General features: G+C 35.2%; 2 protein-coding genes across 3 annotated transcripts; one reads left to right on the plus strand and one right to left on the minus strand.

Moving 5' to 3' along the window:
• Positions 1–3,275: 3,275 nt before the first annotated feature.
• On the plus strand, positions 3,276–10,765 carry LOC145100574 (disease resistance protein RUN1-like). 2 transcript variants are annotated; one of them, XM_079037791.1, is made up of 8 exons: positions 3,276–4,421; positions 5,363–6,086; positions 6,740–7,865; positions 7,944–8,267; positions 8,345–9,268; positions 9,346–9,982; positions 10,113–10,175; positions 10,272–10,765. In XM_079037791.1, exons 2-7 carry the CDS (start codon positions 5,554–5,556, stop codon positions 10,172–10,174), a joined length of 3,606 nt encoding a protein of 1,201 aa, XP_078893917.1. In that variant the 5' UTR covers positions 3,276–4,421; positions 5,363–5,553; the 3' UTR covers position 10,175; positions 10,272–10,765. The 2 variants fall into 2 exon arrangements, with proteins under 2 accessions (XP_078893917.1, XP_078893922.1); XM_079037796.1 differs by lacking the exons at positions 10,113–10,175; positions 10,272–10,765 and having other exon boundaries at positions 9,372–9,530.
• Positions 10,766–15,709: 4,944 nt separating this feature from the next.
• Positions 15,710–16,402, minus strand: LOC145063333 (uncharacterized). Its single transcript, XM_079010924.1, has one exon. The coding sequence runs from the start codon at positions 16,400–16,402 to the stop codon at positions 15,710–15,712; it is 693 nt and encodes a 230-aa protein (XP_078867050.1).

The following is a 16,402-nucleotide window of genomic DNA, read 5'->3' on the forward strand; positions in this document are numbered from 1 at the left end:
GGTGGGGTCAATTGGAATTATACATTGGATGAATGAGGCTTAAAACCCTACATGAGATTTCATTTAATCCATTTTTTAATATATTTCTTGATATGTGGATTCGAACTTGAATATCTTGGAACATACACGAAACATTCATGTACTCCTATTCTTAAGCTTGGTTGTATTGCTAGTTTAGAATGATTAGCAATTATACAATGTTGTATTGCCGTATTTTCAATAATGGAGCATGAAGTAACTTTTTTCATGTTGGCATATTGTGTTAATTTTACTTCACCATTTGGGCAAAAAAAATGTTGTATCTAATTAACAAATTACAGTAAGTTGTTTTTATCTATTAATGTTCATTACGTGTATTAAAAAAACTTGCAGAAACATATGTTAATTTTATTTTAATTTTATTGTAGAATTATTAATGGAAAATCAAACATATGTTAGTTTTATTTTAATTTTATTGCATGTAAGGTGTTTGTGAAAATGTCTAAAAGAGAACTTGATATAATATATACAATTTGTCAAAATTTATTTGTATAAATGCAGTCTGTCAGAATGTTTTAAGAATGTTTGTTGACAAGTATATTTGCTTAACTGGTAATAATGAATAATGCATGTTATTCTTTCAGAATGCCTTCAAGAACGAATCAAATATTGATCATACCTAAGAAAGACTTGGAATGAAGTTAAAAAAAAAACAAGTATAGTGGCGATTAAAGCTATAACTAGCAGAATGTATTTTATGTATTCTTCCATAATGTATTATTTGAATTCTATCATATTATACGTATTCTGTCATAATATATAAAGTGAGAAGAATTGCAAGTAACATGCTTTTAACCGTACTTCGTTGTTGTTGTTGGGGTTTTTTTTTTTTTTTTTTTTTTTTTTTTTTTTTTTTTTGTATTTGTAATATGAATGACTGGAATAACGGGTTGAAGACATGATAGGAATTACTTGAAAAATGAATAAAAGATTGATCACACTCACAATTTAAGAATGTTGTTATTTTTTAAGAATTTTATTCATTTTTGTTGATATTTTTTTAGAATATGTATAATTATATTAAAATGTATAAGACTATTAGTCTGTTAGAATATGTAAGAATTTGAATTTATGTTTGAACGTATAAGAATATATTAGAACATAGTTATTCTTCAACCGGGGATTCAAGAATTATGTTATTCTTCAATAATATTCTAATAGAATAAAATTCTGAAAGAACATCATTCTAACAAAAAACATTATGACGGAATAAAATCGGTTATGTTTACAAATTACATTAGAATTAAAATTGAATTAATATAAAAAATCCAGATTTTTAAAATTAGGAGAATTAATTATCCCTAAAAATTTCCATTTTTAAAAATAGTTAATTGTCCAAAATACTTTTATGCTGAAATTTGTGTGATTATATAGTATATGCTATCCCATTGTAATATCATAGACTCTCAGATCATGACCATTAGTTATATTTCATCTGATGGTCCAGATATATACATTCTGGCACATAATAGATATAAGAAACAAAATAACCTAATTATATATATATATATATATATATATATATATATATATATATATATATATATATATATATATAACCTAGATTCACTAGTGGGCTTGACCCATTTTCGACAACTCTAAAATGTCCATTCCGGAGTTGCAAGGTTATTTTGCAAAAAAAATATATGAATTGATTATTTCCTTCAAAATACTATAAACATTTGATTAGTTTATTCAATTTTCATATATTTATCCATATTTTAATTACATATTATTTTACAAGTAAGGCCTTAAAAATATATTAGGGACAATTTTGCAAAAATGGTGCCTGTTTAGCCAAAAGTTCTCACTTTGGTCCAAGAAGTTTTAGAGTAGGACTATCAGTTCTCACTACTAGTCCAAAATATATGTTTATAAAGGGAAAATGACTCTTGAGGGTAATTAATTTTTGCGTTTGTACTCATTTGGTCCCCTTTTTTTTTTTTGTATTCAATATACCATCGAACTTGTTGTTAGTGTTTACCATAGCCCTTTTGACCGGCTTTTGACCTGTGATAGCCGGTCAAAGGGTTATTGTGAACACAAACAACAAGTTCGATGATATATTGAATACAAAAAAAAGAAAAGGGACCAAATGAGAACAAACGCAACAGTTGGTTACCCTATTGATTCATTTTCTCTTTACTCATTTACAACAAATCCCACATCATCTCCTACTAATATTAATGACTTTATGAGATTCATTCTTGCTTCTCTTCAAAACATAACCTACGAAAGGACATTATTCATACATGTATAACTTTGTAATGCACTTGAATATTTATTAGGGGAATCTTGACTAAGCAGGCGCATTTCATGACTACATTTACATTTCCAATCAAATGATTTATCGTATCATGGATTCTAGACAAGTCTACAAACGAGTGGAATCACAAGTGCTGTGATTTTGGAGTTTACTTAGCTTTAAGATCGAACTCATGGGATAAGATACAACATCAATATGTACAATATCATGCTGCTTTTGTAGACACATCACCATAATATTGTACATATTGATGTTTTATCTTATCCCATGAGTTCGATCTTAAAACTAAGTAAACTCAAAAATAATAGCACTTGTGATTCCACTCGTTTGTAGACTTGTCTAGAATCCATGATACGATAAATCATTTGATTGGAAATGTAAATGTAGTCATGAAATGCGCCTGCTTAGTCAAGATTTCCCTAATAAATATTCAAGTGCATTACAAAGTTGTACATGTATGAATAATGTTCTTTCGTAGGTTATGTTTTGAAGTGAAGCAAGAATGAATCTCATAAAGTCATTAATATTAGTAGGAGATGATGTGGGATTTGTTGTAAATGAGTAAAGAGAAAATGAATCAGGAGGGTAACCAACTTTTGCGTTTGTTCTCATTTGGTCCCTTTCCTTTTTTTGTACTCAATATACCATCGAACTTGTTGTTTGTGTTCACCATAACCCTTTGACCGGCTATCACAGGTCAAAAGCCGGTCAAAAGGGCTATGGTAAACACCAACAACAAGTTCGATGGTATATTGAATACAAAAAAAAGAAAAAAGACCAAATGAGTACAAACGCAAAAGTTAATTACCCTCAAGAGTCATTTTCCCGTTTATAAATGTTTGGACCATTTTCAAAATTAAAACTAACTAAAATGATTGTTTTATCCGTTCTTTTTGTTTATTTATTTATTTATTTTATCTTATTAAAATAAAACATAAGACAAAATCTAAACCTACCCCTTCATAACCCACTTACATCCCTCTTTTACCGACTCGATCTCTCACTCACTCTCTTCACCGTCCATCGGAAAATTGACTGGTGCCGACACCGACATTGTATCTCTCTTCTACTGCTACGATCACCACCTCTCTATTTCTCTCTATTTTGTTGCTACGATGGCCAAAGTCGTCACAATGCTCTCCTTTATTGATTCTCGGTTTATAGAGTTGCTCACGTTCTTAGTTTGTCTTCTCGAATATGATCGGTTTACAACACCGTCGCCGCCAACGATCATACCACCAGAGATAAGAGATAATTTCGTGTCTAGATCTAGAATACCTAATCGACTAACCCTTTGTCGTTGACTTATATCCCCACTTCTAGAAAAACTCTAATCTACTCACCGTTGGATATTTTGAAAACTCTAATCCAATCGCTGCCAGAAAACCCTAATCGATTAGACCTTCTATTTGTCATGGGAGGCATAAAAAGCCTTGAGGGCCTTTAGTGCCACCTTTATCAGAGCTACAAATATGGTTTTCAGCACCACAAATCTATATATCTTGGTTCTTCTTCTTCGCCGAAAAATGGAGGGCTTTCTGGGATGTTCGACATTGGTGGTGACAGTCACATCTTTCAACCCTTTTTGTGTTGGTATTGACCGGTGGTGGTGGCTGCGTTCATATCTCCGACTGCGGCGGTGATATTTTCTCTTTGTGAAAATTAGGTGGGAGAGAGAGAGAGAGAAATATGTTGTATTTTATTTTTCCTTTCCTTTTGATTTCTACAGTAAAAGGAAATTAAAAAAAAAACAAAATAAAAGACAAAATAGTCATTTCATATTTTTTTTATGACCAAAACCATAATAAAAAAACATATTTTGGACTATTATGTTAGTACAAGACTTTTTTTTTTTTTTTTTTTTTTTTTTTTTTTTTTTTAAACTAAAATTACAACTTTTGACCAAGTGTAGGACCATTTTTTCAATTTTGTCTATATTAGGACATCCGGAACTAAAAACCAACATTCTTCTCACCTCTCTCGCCGTCTACATTCCTTCGTCGTTGACTTGCCGTTTACCTGTTGACTTTCCGCTCTTCGCTCTATAGCATTTACTCGTCATCCTGTTCGCTCGACTCGCCGTTGATTCGTACCTCCGATATTCTGGCTGCTTCAGGTACTTATGTATGCACTAATTGTGCAGGCACATTCTTACAATTTGTTTCACATGTTATTTGAAATTTTTTTCTGATTAATCATAAATCAAATCATAATAATTTGTTTGTTCATTGACAAGGGATTGAAATTTCAACGATTTCAGTTAAGTTTTTCATTTTGTAATTCAGTTAGATAATACAGAGTCCAACATGCAGGTCATTAATTCTTCTGTATGTTTCAATTCAGAAATACGATTCTCTACGTATGATTCTTTTTTAATCTTAACAGTAAGCTAAACAATAATATTGAAGAAGCTTTAATTTTGGATTATAAGAAATCTTGGTTCTTGTGAAGTACTTTTCGGGTATTATATTCAATGAATCAAAATTATGAATATGCTAGTGCAGAGTCTAGATCCTGAATCAATTAAGTAATGCGCTATTTACTTTCAGATAGGATAACTCGTGGCCACTTTCTCATCTGTGTGCTTGGGTTCATCTCTTTGATAGTCTTTTCATGTGGATTTTGTAATTAAAAGTAAGGTTTGGTAACATGAAGTCATGTTCTAGGGGGAGTATATATATGTGCACAAGTGCACATATTCTTGCTTGTGTTTGGATCTTTTAATTGTTTGTTCATATCTAGTGAAATTTGGATGCAAATATGTTTTTGCAATTCCTTTCATAGGATATAATAGTGGGTCTTGTAGTTGTTTGTAGAATGGTATTTGGTGTTGATTTGTTTGAGGATTGTGGAACTTAACTTTAGATGGAAATTGTTTAGACAATATTAGGAATGTCTATGGTGATTCCATATCAATACATAACTGTATATATCTTAGTTGTTTTCAAACATATTACTTCACATGGAAAAGTCTGGAGTTGCATATGTATTGTTGAGGTTATGTTCTGTGATGAGACTTATGTTGCATAAGGTATTACTAATCTGGATTTTATGTAGAAACATTATGTATGGGATCTTGAGATTGAGGCACAATTGAGGAAAGTGTGAGATTCAAAAGCTTCAGAACACAATACTTACTTTCATACTTTCTGAGACACAAGACATAAGCGATCAAACCAACAGTCATAGCTTATCTAGATACAAAGTCGTGGGAAGATTGAAGAGTACTCATCAATCCAGAACTCATAATGGTTGTTCTTTCTGAACTTTGTGAAGGGTCTTCATGTTCATCAACTCATAATTGTCATAGACATGACGTATTTTTAAGTTTCAGAGGTGTTGACACTCGTCATGGTTTCACTAATCACCTTTACAACGCCCTCATGCATGCCAATATCACCACCTTCTTGGATGATGAAGATATTGAAACAGGGGAAGATCTAAAACCAGAATTGGAGAGTGGTATTCGAGGGTCTAGGGCTTCTGTTATCGTGTTGTCCAAAAATTATGCTACTTCCACATGGTGTCTTGACGAACTAGTGTTGATCCTTGAGCAACGTATGAAATCCAATCATGTTGTAATCCCCATCTTTTATCATGTTAAGCCCAGCCATGTCAGGAAACAACAAAGTAGCTTCGGAGATGCAATGGCTAAGCATAGACAAAAGATGGAGGCAGAAACAAATTCAAATAAAAGAAGCCAATGGGCTCAAAAGATAGAGCTTTGGAATAAAGCGCTTACAGAAGTTGTTGATTTAAAAGGGAAGGATGCAAATGGCAGGTAACCGCTTTCTTATCCATATTTCCATACTCCTTTAATATTGTTTAATTAGTACATGAAAGTTATACATAATCTTCTCCTTATGCTTATGCACTTAAACACGTCCCTTCATATTAATCAAATAGCCATATTTTGATGCATTTAATTTGGATATAGATATGGTTGGTATTGAATCTAATTTTTGCAATTATGTGATCTCACAAATTAATTCATATTGGCCGGTTAAAGGACCCTTGCTAGTTTTAAAACATTTTCTATGCTTTTATTATTTTCCCACAATTAGTTAATGTAGATAAATCTTTTTAATTATTTTATATGATTTTCATGAATAAACCAAATATTAAACAATTGCAATGCATGTGTATTTTTATATCATTCTACCTTCAAACTATATCATTTTTTATTATGATACATTAATGCTTTTACTTGTAAGTATTAAAGGTTAACTTAGAGATGATAATTATGACCTTGCACATTAGATACTTACATGGTTAGGAGTGCAACTACGATAATAGTTATGATATGAAAAACTTAATAATATAATAGCTTAATATGATCTAATTTTGATTTGGATCATTTTTGAAAAATTAAATCTCTAGTGTGACATGTTAGTTGTTTTGATTATTGTTGTTCTTACTAAAGTCAAACTTCAGGCTTGAGGTGGAGCTTATTGATGAAATTGTCAAGGACATCTTCCGTAGACTACGCATATCCTCAAGGTTTCCACTACCACAACTTATTGGGATGGAACATTCCATTAACTTCGTCACTTCATGGCTGAAAGATACATCATCACATACGACAAATATACTAACTATTTTGGGTATGGGTGGGATCGGGAAGACATCTTTAGCCAAATATGTCTATGCGTTACATTTTCATGAATTTGACAAAAGCAGCTTCATTGAAGATATCGGTAGGAAATGTGAGGAAAAATCTAATGGGATTCTTGATGTTCAAAAACAACTATTTGATGACATTTCAAAACCAAGTTCAGTTCAAGTTCTTGATGATTCTATATACACCTCAATGATAGAGAATGCAGTAGCCCGTAAAAAGGTGTTTTTGGTTCTTGATGATATTAGTTCTCTAAACCAGTTAGATGCATTACTTGGAACTAAAGGTTTTTATGCAGGAACTAAAATCCTAGTAACAACAACGGACGCATGGTTAACAAAGAGTTGTACACTATTCAAAACGAACGATAAACCCAATCATGCAATGTACGAGCTTAAAGTCTTATATGAGATCGATTCACAAAAACTTTTTTGTTATCATGCATTTATGTGCAATGAGCCCAAACCAGGTTATGAAGAGGTGTCAAAAAAGCTAGTAAAGTATTGTAAAGGACATCCTATGGCTCTTAAAGTTTTGGGTAGGTCTCTACATAATCGAGATGTAACTTATTGGGAGGGATACATAGATAGGCTAAAGCAAGAAAATGATTCCCCTATAAATAATGTCTTGAGAATGAGCTTTGACTCATTGTCATCAGAAAATGACAAGGACTTGTTTAAGCATATAGCTTGTATTTTTGTTGGAATGGATAGCAATGATGTCGTAAGAATATTAGAGGCATGTGATATAGAAACAAAAACTGGGATCACAAATCTCGTCGACAAATGCCTTCTTAGTATCGGATGGAATAATGAATTGAAGATGCATGAGTTGGTTAAAGAGATGGGAATATTTGTGGTACGTGAGGAATCACTTTACAAGCCATGGGAACGAAGTCGAATATGGGGTCTTGAGTCATTTAAAGTGTTAAAACAAAAAAAGGTAAGATTCCATGTATACTTGTTTAAAGCATTTTGGATTTCTATATTTTACAATATGTTTTCATACCTTTCTTTTTAGTGTATGGAAAATGTTCTAGGTCTAACCCTTGACATGAGAATGCTTGAGAAAGAGAAGTTACACGGATCACTTGAGTTGAAAACAGATGCATTGAGTAGCATGGATAATCTAATGTTGCTACAACTCAATTATGTGCAAATAACCGACTCTTTCAAGAACTTTCCAGAAGAATTAAGATGGTTGTGTATGCATGGGTTCCCTTTGAAGTCTATACCTCCAGATTTACCGATGGAGAATTTGGTTGCTCTTGACATGTCACATAGTAGTATTGAATCATTTGGGATTTGTTATAGCTATCCACAACGACTTCATAAGAGGCTAAAGGTAACTTATCTCCATTTATTACTCTTCTAGGTCGAGTTGATAGAATTCACTAATATTCTAACTTATATCAATTTCAGCAATTAATTGGATCGTGCACAAAAGACAAAAGGTTGCTTGGATCGTTAAAGATTCTTAATTTAAGTTGTTGTGAACAACTTCATAGTCTTCGTGGCTTTGACCACCTCCCTAAACTTGAGAGACTAATACTTAAAGGTTGTATAGGTTTGATTGAGGTTTGTGAATCAATTGAGCAATGTTTTGAACTTGTCCACATCGATCTGAGCTACTGCAACAAGCTTGAAAAACTTCCAAGAAGCTTAGGCATGTTAAAGAAAGTTAAAACATTATTGTTAAACGGTTGTCATCTCGGTGAATCTCGAATCAAGATTAGGGATAAGAAATCATCAGAAATGCTCAACGCTAACAACATTGGCATAAACACAATAACCTCTTCCTCCACTCTTCTCCAGGCTATGCCAAGTTATTCAAAATTTTCTGTCATTTCTTTACCGAGATCTTTAGTAAGCTTGTCACTGGAGAATAATAATTTATCTACTGAATCTTTTCCAATGGACTTCAGTTGCCTAACCATGTTAAAAGAATTATATCTAGATAAAAATCCTCTTTTTTCCCTGCCCCGTTGTGTCAGAAGCCTTCCTAGGCTAGAGAAACTTAGCATGGTAAACTGTCATATGCTTATATCAGTCGAGCATCCTCCACATACACTAACATCTTTAAATCTAATGTTTGATTTTACAAATAAGCCATTGTTACGAAAAGTTGTATTTGATCCACAAATGTCCCCACTCAAGTTCTCACTAGAACGGACCATCTTGGCACATTCATCGTTTGAATTTGAAGGTATGGTCAAAATCCAACCAATGGCTGATGTTGAGGAAAATTTATTACACTGTTTGGGATGGACTAACTTACACTTCCTTAAAGGAAAGCAAGTGAAAATTTCTATTGGTTATAGAGAAACGGAGGAATCTGAAATCCAGGTTTGCTGTAGTTAACTACATGTCTTTGTGTGAATATATACGTATATATAATTAATGAAGGTGGTTGTATTTGGCAGATGTATTATGAATTTGGAATATTCAGCACAATTTATTGGGGTAAAGAGATGCCAAATTGGATTACAGATAGAAGGATGGGGCCATCAATATCATTTACAGTCCCATCATCTCCTAACAACCTCACAGGATTGAATTTCTGCTATGTGCTGACATCTGGATGTCTGGATGAGACACATGGATCTGTAGATGATCTGGACCTTATTAATTTGCCGGTGATCAAAATTTGTAATATAACAAAGAACCTCACATGGATATACGAACATTACATTGAGAGATTCAGTGTGGGTGGCGATCGTCTAATATTATTAAGTCATTGGATGTTTGGAATGAATGAAATGGAATGTGGTGATCACATTACTATTATTGTGACGAAGAGACTATATGATACTGGTAATGCAGTTACTAAGGAGTGTGGGCTGAGTTTTGTGTATGATGATAGGGAAGAAAAAGAAGAAGAAGAAGAAGATGTGTTGGGTTATTACAAGTCATGGAATCACATTATTGGTCGAGATCTCATTGGGTTTCAATCAACAACAGGAGAATACATCCTAAGCAAACGTCGAATTATTTGGCCTACGCTTGATATAGCTCTACGAAACTATTATCATCTGTGTGGAGAAGGCGCACACTTTAAAGGTACATAGGTGTCATTCTTATGTAGTACTTTTTTATTAAAACCGATAATAATAACTAAATGATAGTATTTTAAATCATGCGTTAATCTTCTGCAATCCTTGCCAAATCACTAATCTATTTTTTTCATTAGATAAGCTGTACTTCAAAGCTTTGTCTAATAGGAAGCCTGGCATATTAAAGGATGGTCCCTAAGGTACTTTTATTCCAAAAACCCTTTTCTCATAACATATATAAACCAACTGCCATGAGCTTATTTCTAATATGTTTTCACATAAATAAATCTTTCCAGCTGGCAGTCCACTCAACATACTTACACTTTGGCTTGCCTGACCTTTCCTCATCCCAACAACTCAGCAATTCTAAGCAGTCTTTTTTCATGTTTTCAAATGGCAATGAAGGTGCTTTTTGGTTTTGGTGTTTTCTTGTCTCGGAAAGTTGGATCTTCAAAACATGCATGTTCAGAATTTGTACAATACTAGGTGGGATATATTTTATGTATAGATATTTATTATTATACCATTTTTTTCAAGGTACAATGTGTATAAGGAAGAAATGAAGTAGAATGTTGTAATAAACATATCAATGAAAGTACATTGCCCAAAGCTAGATAGCTTGTATACGGAATTTTCATCTATTCATATTTTTTAGAAGGGATTCAATCAACCTCCATCTGGAAATCAACCTTCTACAAAACCCTTTATTTCCATGAGAAACGTTTACCAATGTCCAATACATTGGGTTGTCAGTTATATCCTTTATGTGTGCATATATTGTTTGTATTTCCATTCCTTAATGTAAATTTGTTATTATCTTCTGTACTTTAAAAAATAATTTTAGTAATCAAGTTAGTGTTTGTCTTTAGCCAAATCCAAGTATTTCTTAATTGTATTCATGACCATCAATATATCGTTGTTACTTTTTTTTATCAAGAAATCACTCATTACCATGCTCCTGAGAATTTTTCTCCGCTTACTTGGCAGACAACATGGAAACCAGTGTTGTTGCACTTGAAATACATTAGATCCCGATTTTATTAAACAACAAAGTATATGTATAAACCCAACTACTATTTAGAATTCATTATATGAACTCTAGATGTTTATTTATTTTTCCAGGATTTATGAAGTTTTATGAGTTAATTTTGGGCCCTATGCAAATATGTGTTTATTCGGCTAGCTGTTGATTTGTACTTTTAGTGTTTAACAAGTTACAATAGGATTAATTGTGATTATTTTTATGCATTTAATTTAGAGCTTGATGATTAAAAAAACATTTAGTCCAGGAGTCGTGACAAGCCAACAAGTGAGGCCCAGGAATCTTACGTTCAAGAAACATAATATAGGCTTTTAATTGATTTTGTGCGTTCATCCAATTTCTACTAGCTGTTTGGTTATTTCTGGTGCTTAAACAAATATTACCATCCAGGTGTCCCCTCAATTGTCACATAGGATGCAATATTTATACCGAGAAAATTTTGTAATTGACAATCGATCCTGTAACGGATGAGAGTTAAAGATAATCATTAATCAAGACATCAAAACTGACAATCTGTGATTAATGCAAGTTTTATAACTGAAAAGTCTAATACACTTTTAGTTATGAAGAAAAATATTAGCTAAAAAGCCAACCGGTGGTGCATTCGTGTCCAAGGGGCAGAGCCCTGGCTGGGATCAGCACGAAAATTTTTTATATAGGTTATGTTTCTATAAAAAAAATGCATCAAAAATCCGGTTTTTTTTAGAATCGACCCATATTTGACTTTTATCCAAATACCCGTTTTTATGACCAATGTCATATGATAGTTTTCAGACAAAGATCTTAATATCGTTTTTGGTCTCTTTTCTGGTACATAGAAAACATCATCAAAACACTCTCTGTTCTTGTATCTCCTCTCTAAGTCTTATCCAATTAAGGAATATTGGGAGTACCACCCAGATACTTAAAAGATCTAATTGAGAATTTGTGCACCGGCACTTTTTATTCATTACGTAACTTATTGTCAAACAAAAGCCAACAGGATATATATATCCTGAGATCCTAAAATTCAGTAAAAGATAATGAAAAACAAAACAGATAAATGTGAAACATCTATGATTATCTATTCATTGGAATAATCTAGATTCCTTTACTCCCCCTCAAGCTGGAGCATGAAGATTCTGAATGCCCAGCTTGTCCGACAACGACTTCAAACGATCTGAACCAAGTGGCTTAGTGAGCAAGTCAGCCAATTGATCTTGAGTGCTTATCTTGACAGGAACAATCTCCTTTGACAAAACACGTTCTCGTACGAAATAGCAATCCATTTCAACATGCTTGGTGCACTCATGAAACACCGGATTGTGAGCAATGTTGCGGGCGGATTCATTATCACACAAAAGAGGTGTTGGTGCATGGAAATCAACATCAAATTCTGCCAACAACCAACGGGTCCAAAGAATTTCACTCACAGTAGTAGCCATTGCACGATACTCGGCTTCAGCTGAGGATCGAGAAACAACTGATTGTTTCTTGGATTTCCATGAAATCGGTGCACCTCCCAAGAGCAATATGTACCCCGTCCGTGACCTTCGTGAAAAGGACAACCCAACCAATCCGAATCGCTATATGCTATCAACTCAACATCTTCGGTCTTTGGTAACAACACACCTTGTCCCAAAGTAGTTTTGAGATAACGAAGTACTCGCATAGCAGCATTCCAATGACTCTGTCTAGGGTCCGAGACAAATTGGCTAAGAACATTCACGGAATAAGTAATGTCAGGTCTCGTTGCTTGAAGATATAAGACTCTCCCAACGAGACGTCTATACACACTAGCATCGACCCGATCTTCATCTTCTCCTTTATTTAATTTTAAATTTTGTTCCATTGGAAACCTGCTGGGTCGACATCCAAGAAAACCCGAATCTTCTAGGACATCAATGGTGTACTTTCGTTGACTAAGAACCAAACCTTCGCTTGTACGAGCCACTTCTATGCCCAAAAAATATTTCAAGGTTCCGAGATCCTTGATACTAAAACTCGCATCAAGTCTAGATTTGGTATGCTCTATCTTTTTCTTGTTGTTACCAACAATTATTACATCATCCACATAAATAAGGGCTGCCACAAAGGTGTCGCCATGCTTATGAACGAATAGTGAATGATCAGCTTGAGATTGTCGAAATTCTAGACTTTGGAGGGTTGTAGTAAATTTTTGATACCAATTTCTCGAGGCTTGTTTTAACCCATACAAAGAATTTTTGAGCTTACAGACTCGTGTTTCGTTGTCTTTTCTAAAACCCTGTGGTATCTTCATGTAAATGTCTTCGTCCAAGTCTCCATGTAAAAAGGCGCTGTTAACATCTAACTGGTGTATGATCCAATCACGTTTGACAGCTATAGTGAGTAGAACACGCATGGTTACAAGCTTAGCCACCGGGGCAAAGGTGTCATGAAAATCCACACCTTCCATTTGGGTGTAACCCTTAGCAATAAGACGGGCCTTTTAGCGTTCTATATCTCCATTTGGCTTGTACTTTATCTTATAGACCCACTTGGAATCTATAGCTCTTTTTCCAATGTAAGTTCCCAAGTGTTATTTTGTTCAAGAGCTTGGATCTCCCTTTGTATGGCTTCTTTCCATCGGTCATTTTTAATAGCCTGATGAAAGAACTTTGACTCATCATGGGTGGCGGTGGCAGCTAAAAAGGACTTGTGAGCATTAGAAAATTTATCATATGAGACATAATTAGTGAGAGGATGTACCGTGGAGGCGACTCGATTGGCAGCGAGTTGCGGATGACTTATCGAAGGAGGCAGTTGTACGTCATAATCTTTGAAGCGAACTGGTTGAGATCGAGTTCTGGTCTCTCTGTTGTTGTCAGTGTTGCTGATTTCTTGGTTCTCGTGATTGTCACTCTCCACGAGTTCGCTGTTTTCATCGATGGTAGTATTATCTAGTTCGAGAGTATCGTGATGATCTTGGGCTTCATCGCGGATGTGGCTGTCGACGATGAAAGGACGTTGAACTGGAGTCGTGGTGACCTCCTTATTAGTGAAGACAAAGAGGTGTTCATCTTCTTCATTTGTCTCCTTACTTTCTTTTATTTGTTTCATTGGAAATTCATGTTCTAGAAATCTGACATCTCTTGAGACTACTAACCTTCTGTACTCTAAGTCATAAATTTTGTAGCCCTTCGTCCCCAGTGGGTAACCAACGAAGATGCCTGGTCTACCTCGCGGCTCAAACTTGTCTCCACCGGTTTCTGTGCTTCGATAGTAGGCCAAACATCCAAATACTCTCATGTGATCATAAGTGGGTGATTTATTAAAAAGAACTTCATAGGGAGTGACCCCATTGAGCACCTTCGAGGGAAGCCTATTGATCACATAAGTAGCGGTCAAAATACATTCTCCCCAAAAGGCCTTGGGAAGATTGCCCTGGAAACGAAGGGCTCGTGCCGTCTCAAGCAAATGTCTATGCTTGCGTTCAACCACCCCATTTTGTTGGGGTGTATATGGACAAGAAGTCTCCAAGACAATTCCCTCTTGTGCATAAAAGCTATGCATTTTATGAGAGACAAATTCTCCTCCGTTGTCACACCTTATACGCTTGATCTCCTTCCCAAACTGCGTTTTGACCATCTTGTGAAAATTTATGAGGTGTGTGTTAGCCTCATGCTTATGTTTGAGAAGAAATGTCCATACGGATCGACTAAAATCATCTACTATAGTCAAAAAATAATAAGCCTTTGAAAAAGATGGGGTTCTATACTTTCCCCACACATCACAATGTATAAGATCAAAACAATTTGTAGTCTTTATTTCACTAATGGGAAAAGGAAGCCTTGTGTGTTTAGCCTTAAAACAAGCATCACACACTTCAGCTTGAGCATTTTTAGAAACATTTTTAACAAACCCTAAACTAGAAATCTTCTTGGGAGATGGATGACCTAGCCTCTTGTGCCAAACCTCAAAGGTAGTAACGAAAGCTTTCTTCTCCATCGCCCCTATTCGATATAGTCCTCCACTACAGTTACCCGTACCAATCAAGTCCCCCGTTACTAACTTCTGCATCACAATGAAATCAGGAAAGAAGGTTATAGCACAATGTAAGTTCTTGGCAAGCTTATTCACAGATAATAAATTATAATTGAAATTCGGAACATGCAGGACTCCATTAATCTTAAGGCCTCCTGGAAGGGTATGTTCACCCTCCCCCATAACAGGTATTTTGTCACCATTAGGAATGATGACGGGTGCCTCCTTCGTGTATGTGATTTTGTTATCAAGAATATCACTTCTATGGGTTATGTGATCGGTAGCACCCGAGTCAACGACCCATCCATCATAAGGATTTTCTCTACCTGCCAAGTTAGCCTTCAGAATTGTCTCATTAAATGACTCCTCCTTGAAGTGTTCCACAAAGAGGTGATATTGCTCATCGGTTAACCCTGGTATAGGACTAGGACCCATCTCCACGCAAGCTGCCTTCGGCTTAGGTTTATCCTTCTTCCCGGGCCACCAGTCCGGATACCCTATCTTCTTGAAACACCCATCCTTATTATGACCTTCTTTCCCACAAAAGGTGCATTTTTCTGCCTTGTCATTACTTTGCTTGAATGTCTTTGGAATGGGCTTGCTAGCTGATTGAGTTCCTTGCCCTCGTGCGTTTTTCTTCCCCATTAAATTCACTTGAAAAGCCGCTGCTTCACCACCAACTCTTCTTGATCCTCTAGAAATTGCTCGTTATTGCTCATCTTCAGCCACTAGATGGTATATTGCCCCCAAGGATGGAGTTGGCTTCATGGCAAGTATTTCTGTACGGATGATAGAAAAATCATCATCGAGTCCCATGAGAAACTCATAAATCTTCTCCCTTTCTTTAAGTTCACTCAATCTTTTTCCCAATTCACAGTCACATTTGTCACACGTACAACGGGGCATAGGATGAACAAGTTGCAGTTCATCCCACACAGCCTTTAGTTTCGTGTAATAAGAAGAGACAGAAGATCCATCTTGTCTGGTGGCATTTAACGACTGTTTCAGCTCATAGGCACGTGGTGCTCCCTCATTCTCGAATCTTTCTTCAAGGTCCTTCCAGATTTCGGCTGAAGTATTTGCATATCTAACACTGGTTCGAATGTCTTTCTCCATGGCTGTTGTCATCCATCCCTTCACCATGGCATCGGCTCGCATCCAAGCCATGTATGTAGGTGCTGTTGATTCCGGCTTCTTGACTGATCCATCGACCAGTCCTATCTTATTCTTTGCAAACAGAAAATTAGTCATCTCCTGCTTCCATTCACTGAAATTATTGTCGTTCAATATGTCGTTAACCTGCATCTGTTTCAGGTAGTCAGACGGGTGGATATAGAAGGGTGAATTGGCATCAATGACATCTCCGTCCTTCTTGCTTCCGTCTCCTTTCTCCCCTGTCAT

The sequence above is a fragment of the Lactuca serriola genome, chromosome 1 (genome assembly GCF_051521515.1).
Source record: "Lactuca serriola cultivar US96UC23 chromosome 1, Lser_US96UC23_V15, whole genome shotgun sequence".
NCBI classification, from domain to species: domain Eukaryota; kingdom Viridiplantae; phylum Streptophyta; class Magnoliopsida; order Asterales; family Asteraceae; genus Lactuca; species Lactuca serriola.

Coding starts and splice junctions, on each gene's coding strand:
- LOC145100574 (XM_079037791.1), top strand. CDS start 5,554: ATGGTTGTTCTTTCTGAACTTTGTGAAGGGTCTTCATGTTCATCAACT. Junction 7,866..7,943: donor AAGTGTTAAAACAAAAAAAG/GTAAGATTCCAT, acceptor CTTTCTTTTTAG/TGTATGGAAAATGTTCTAGG. Junction 9,983..10,112: donor AGAAGGCGCACACTTTAAAG/GTACATAGGTGT, acceptor TTTTTTCATTAG/ATAAGCTGTACTTCAAAGCT.
- LOC145063333 (XM_079010924.1), bottom strand. CDS start 16,402: ATGACAGGGGAGAAAGGAGACGGAAGCAAGAAGGACGGAGATGTCATT.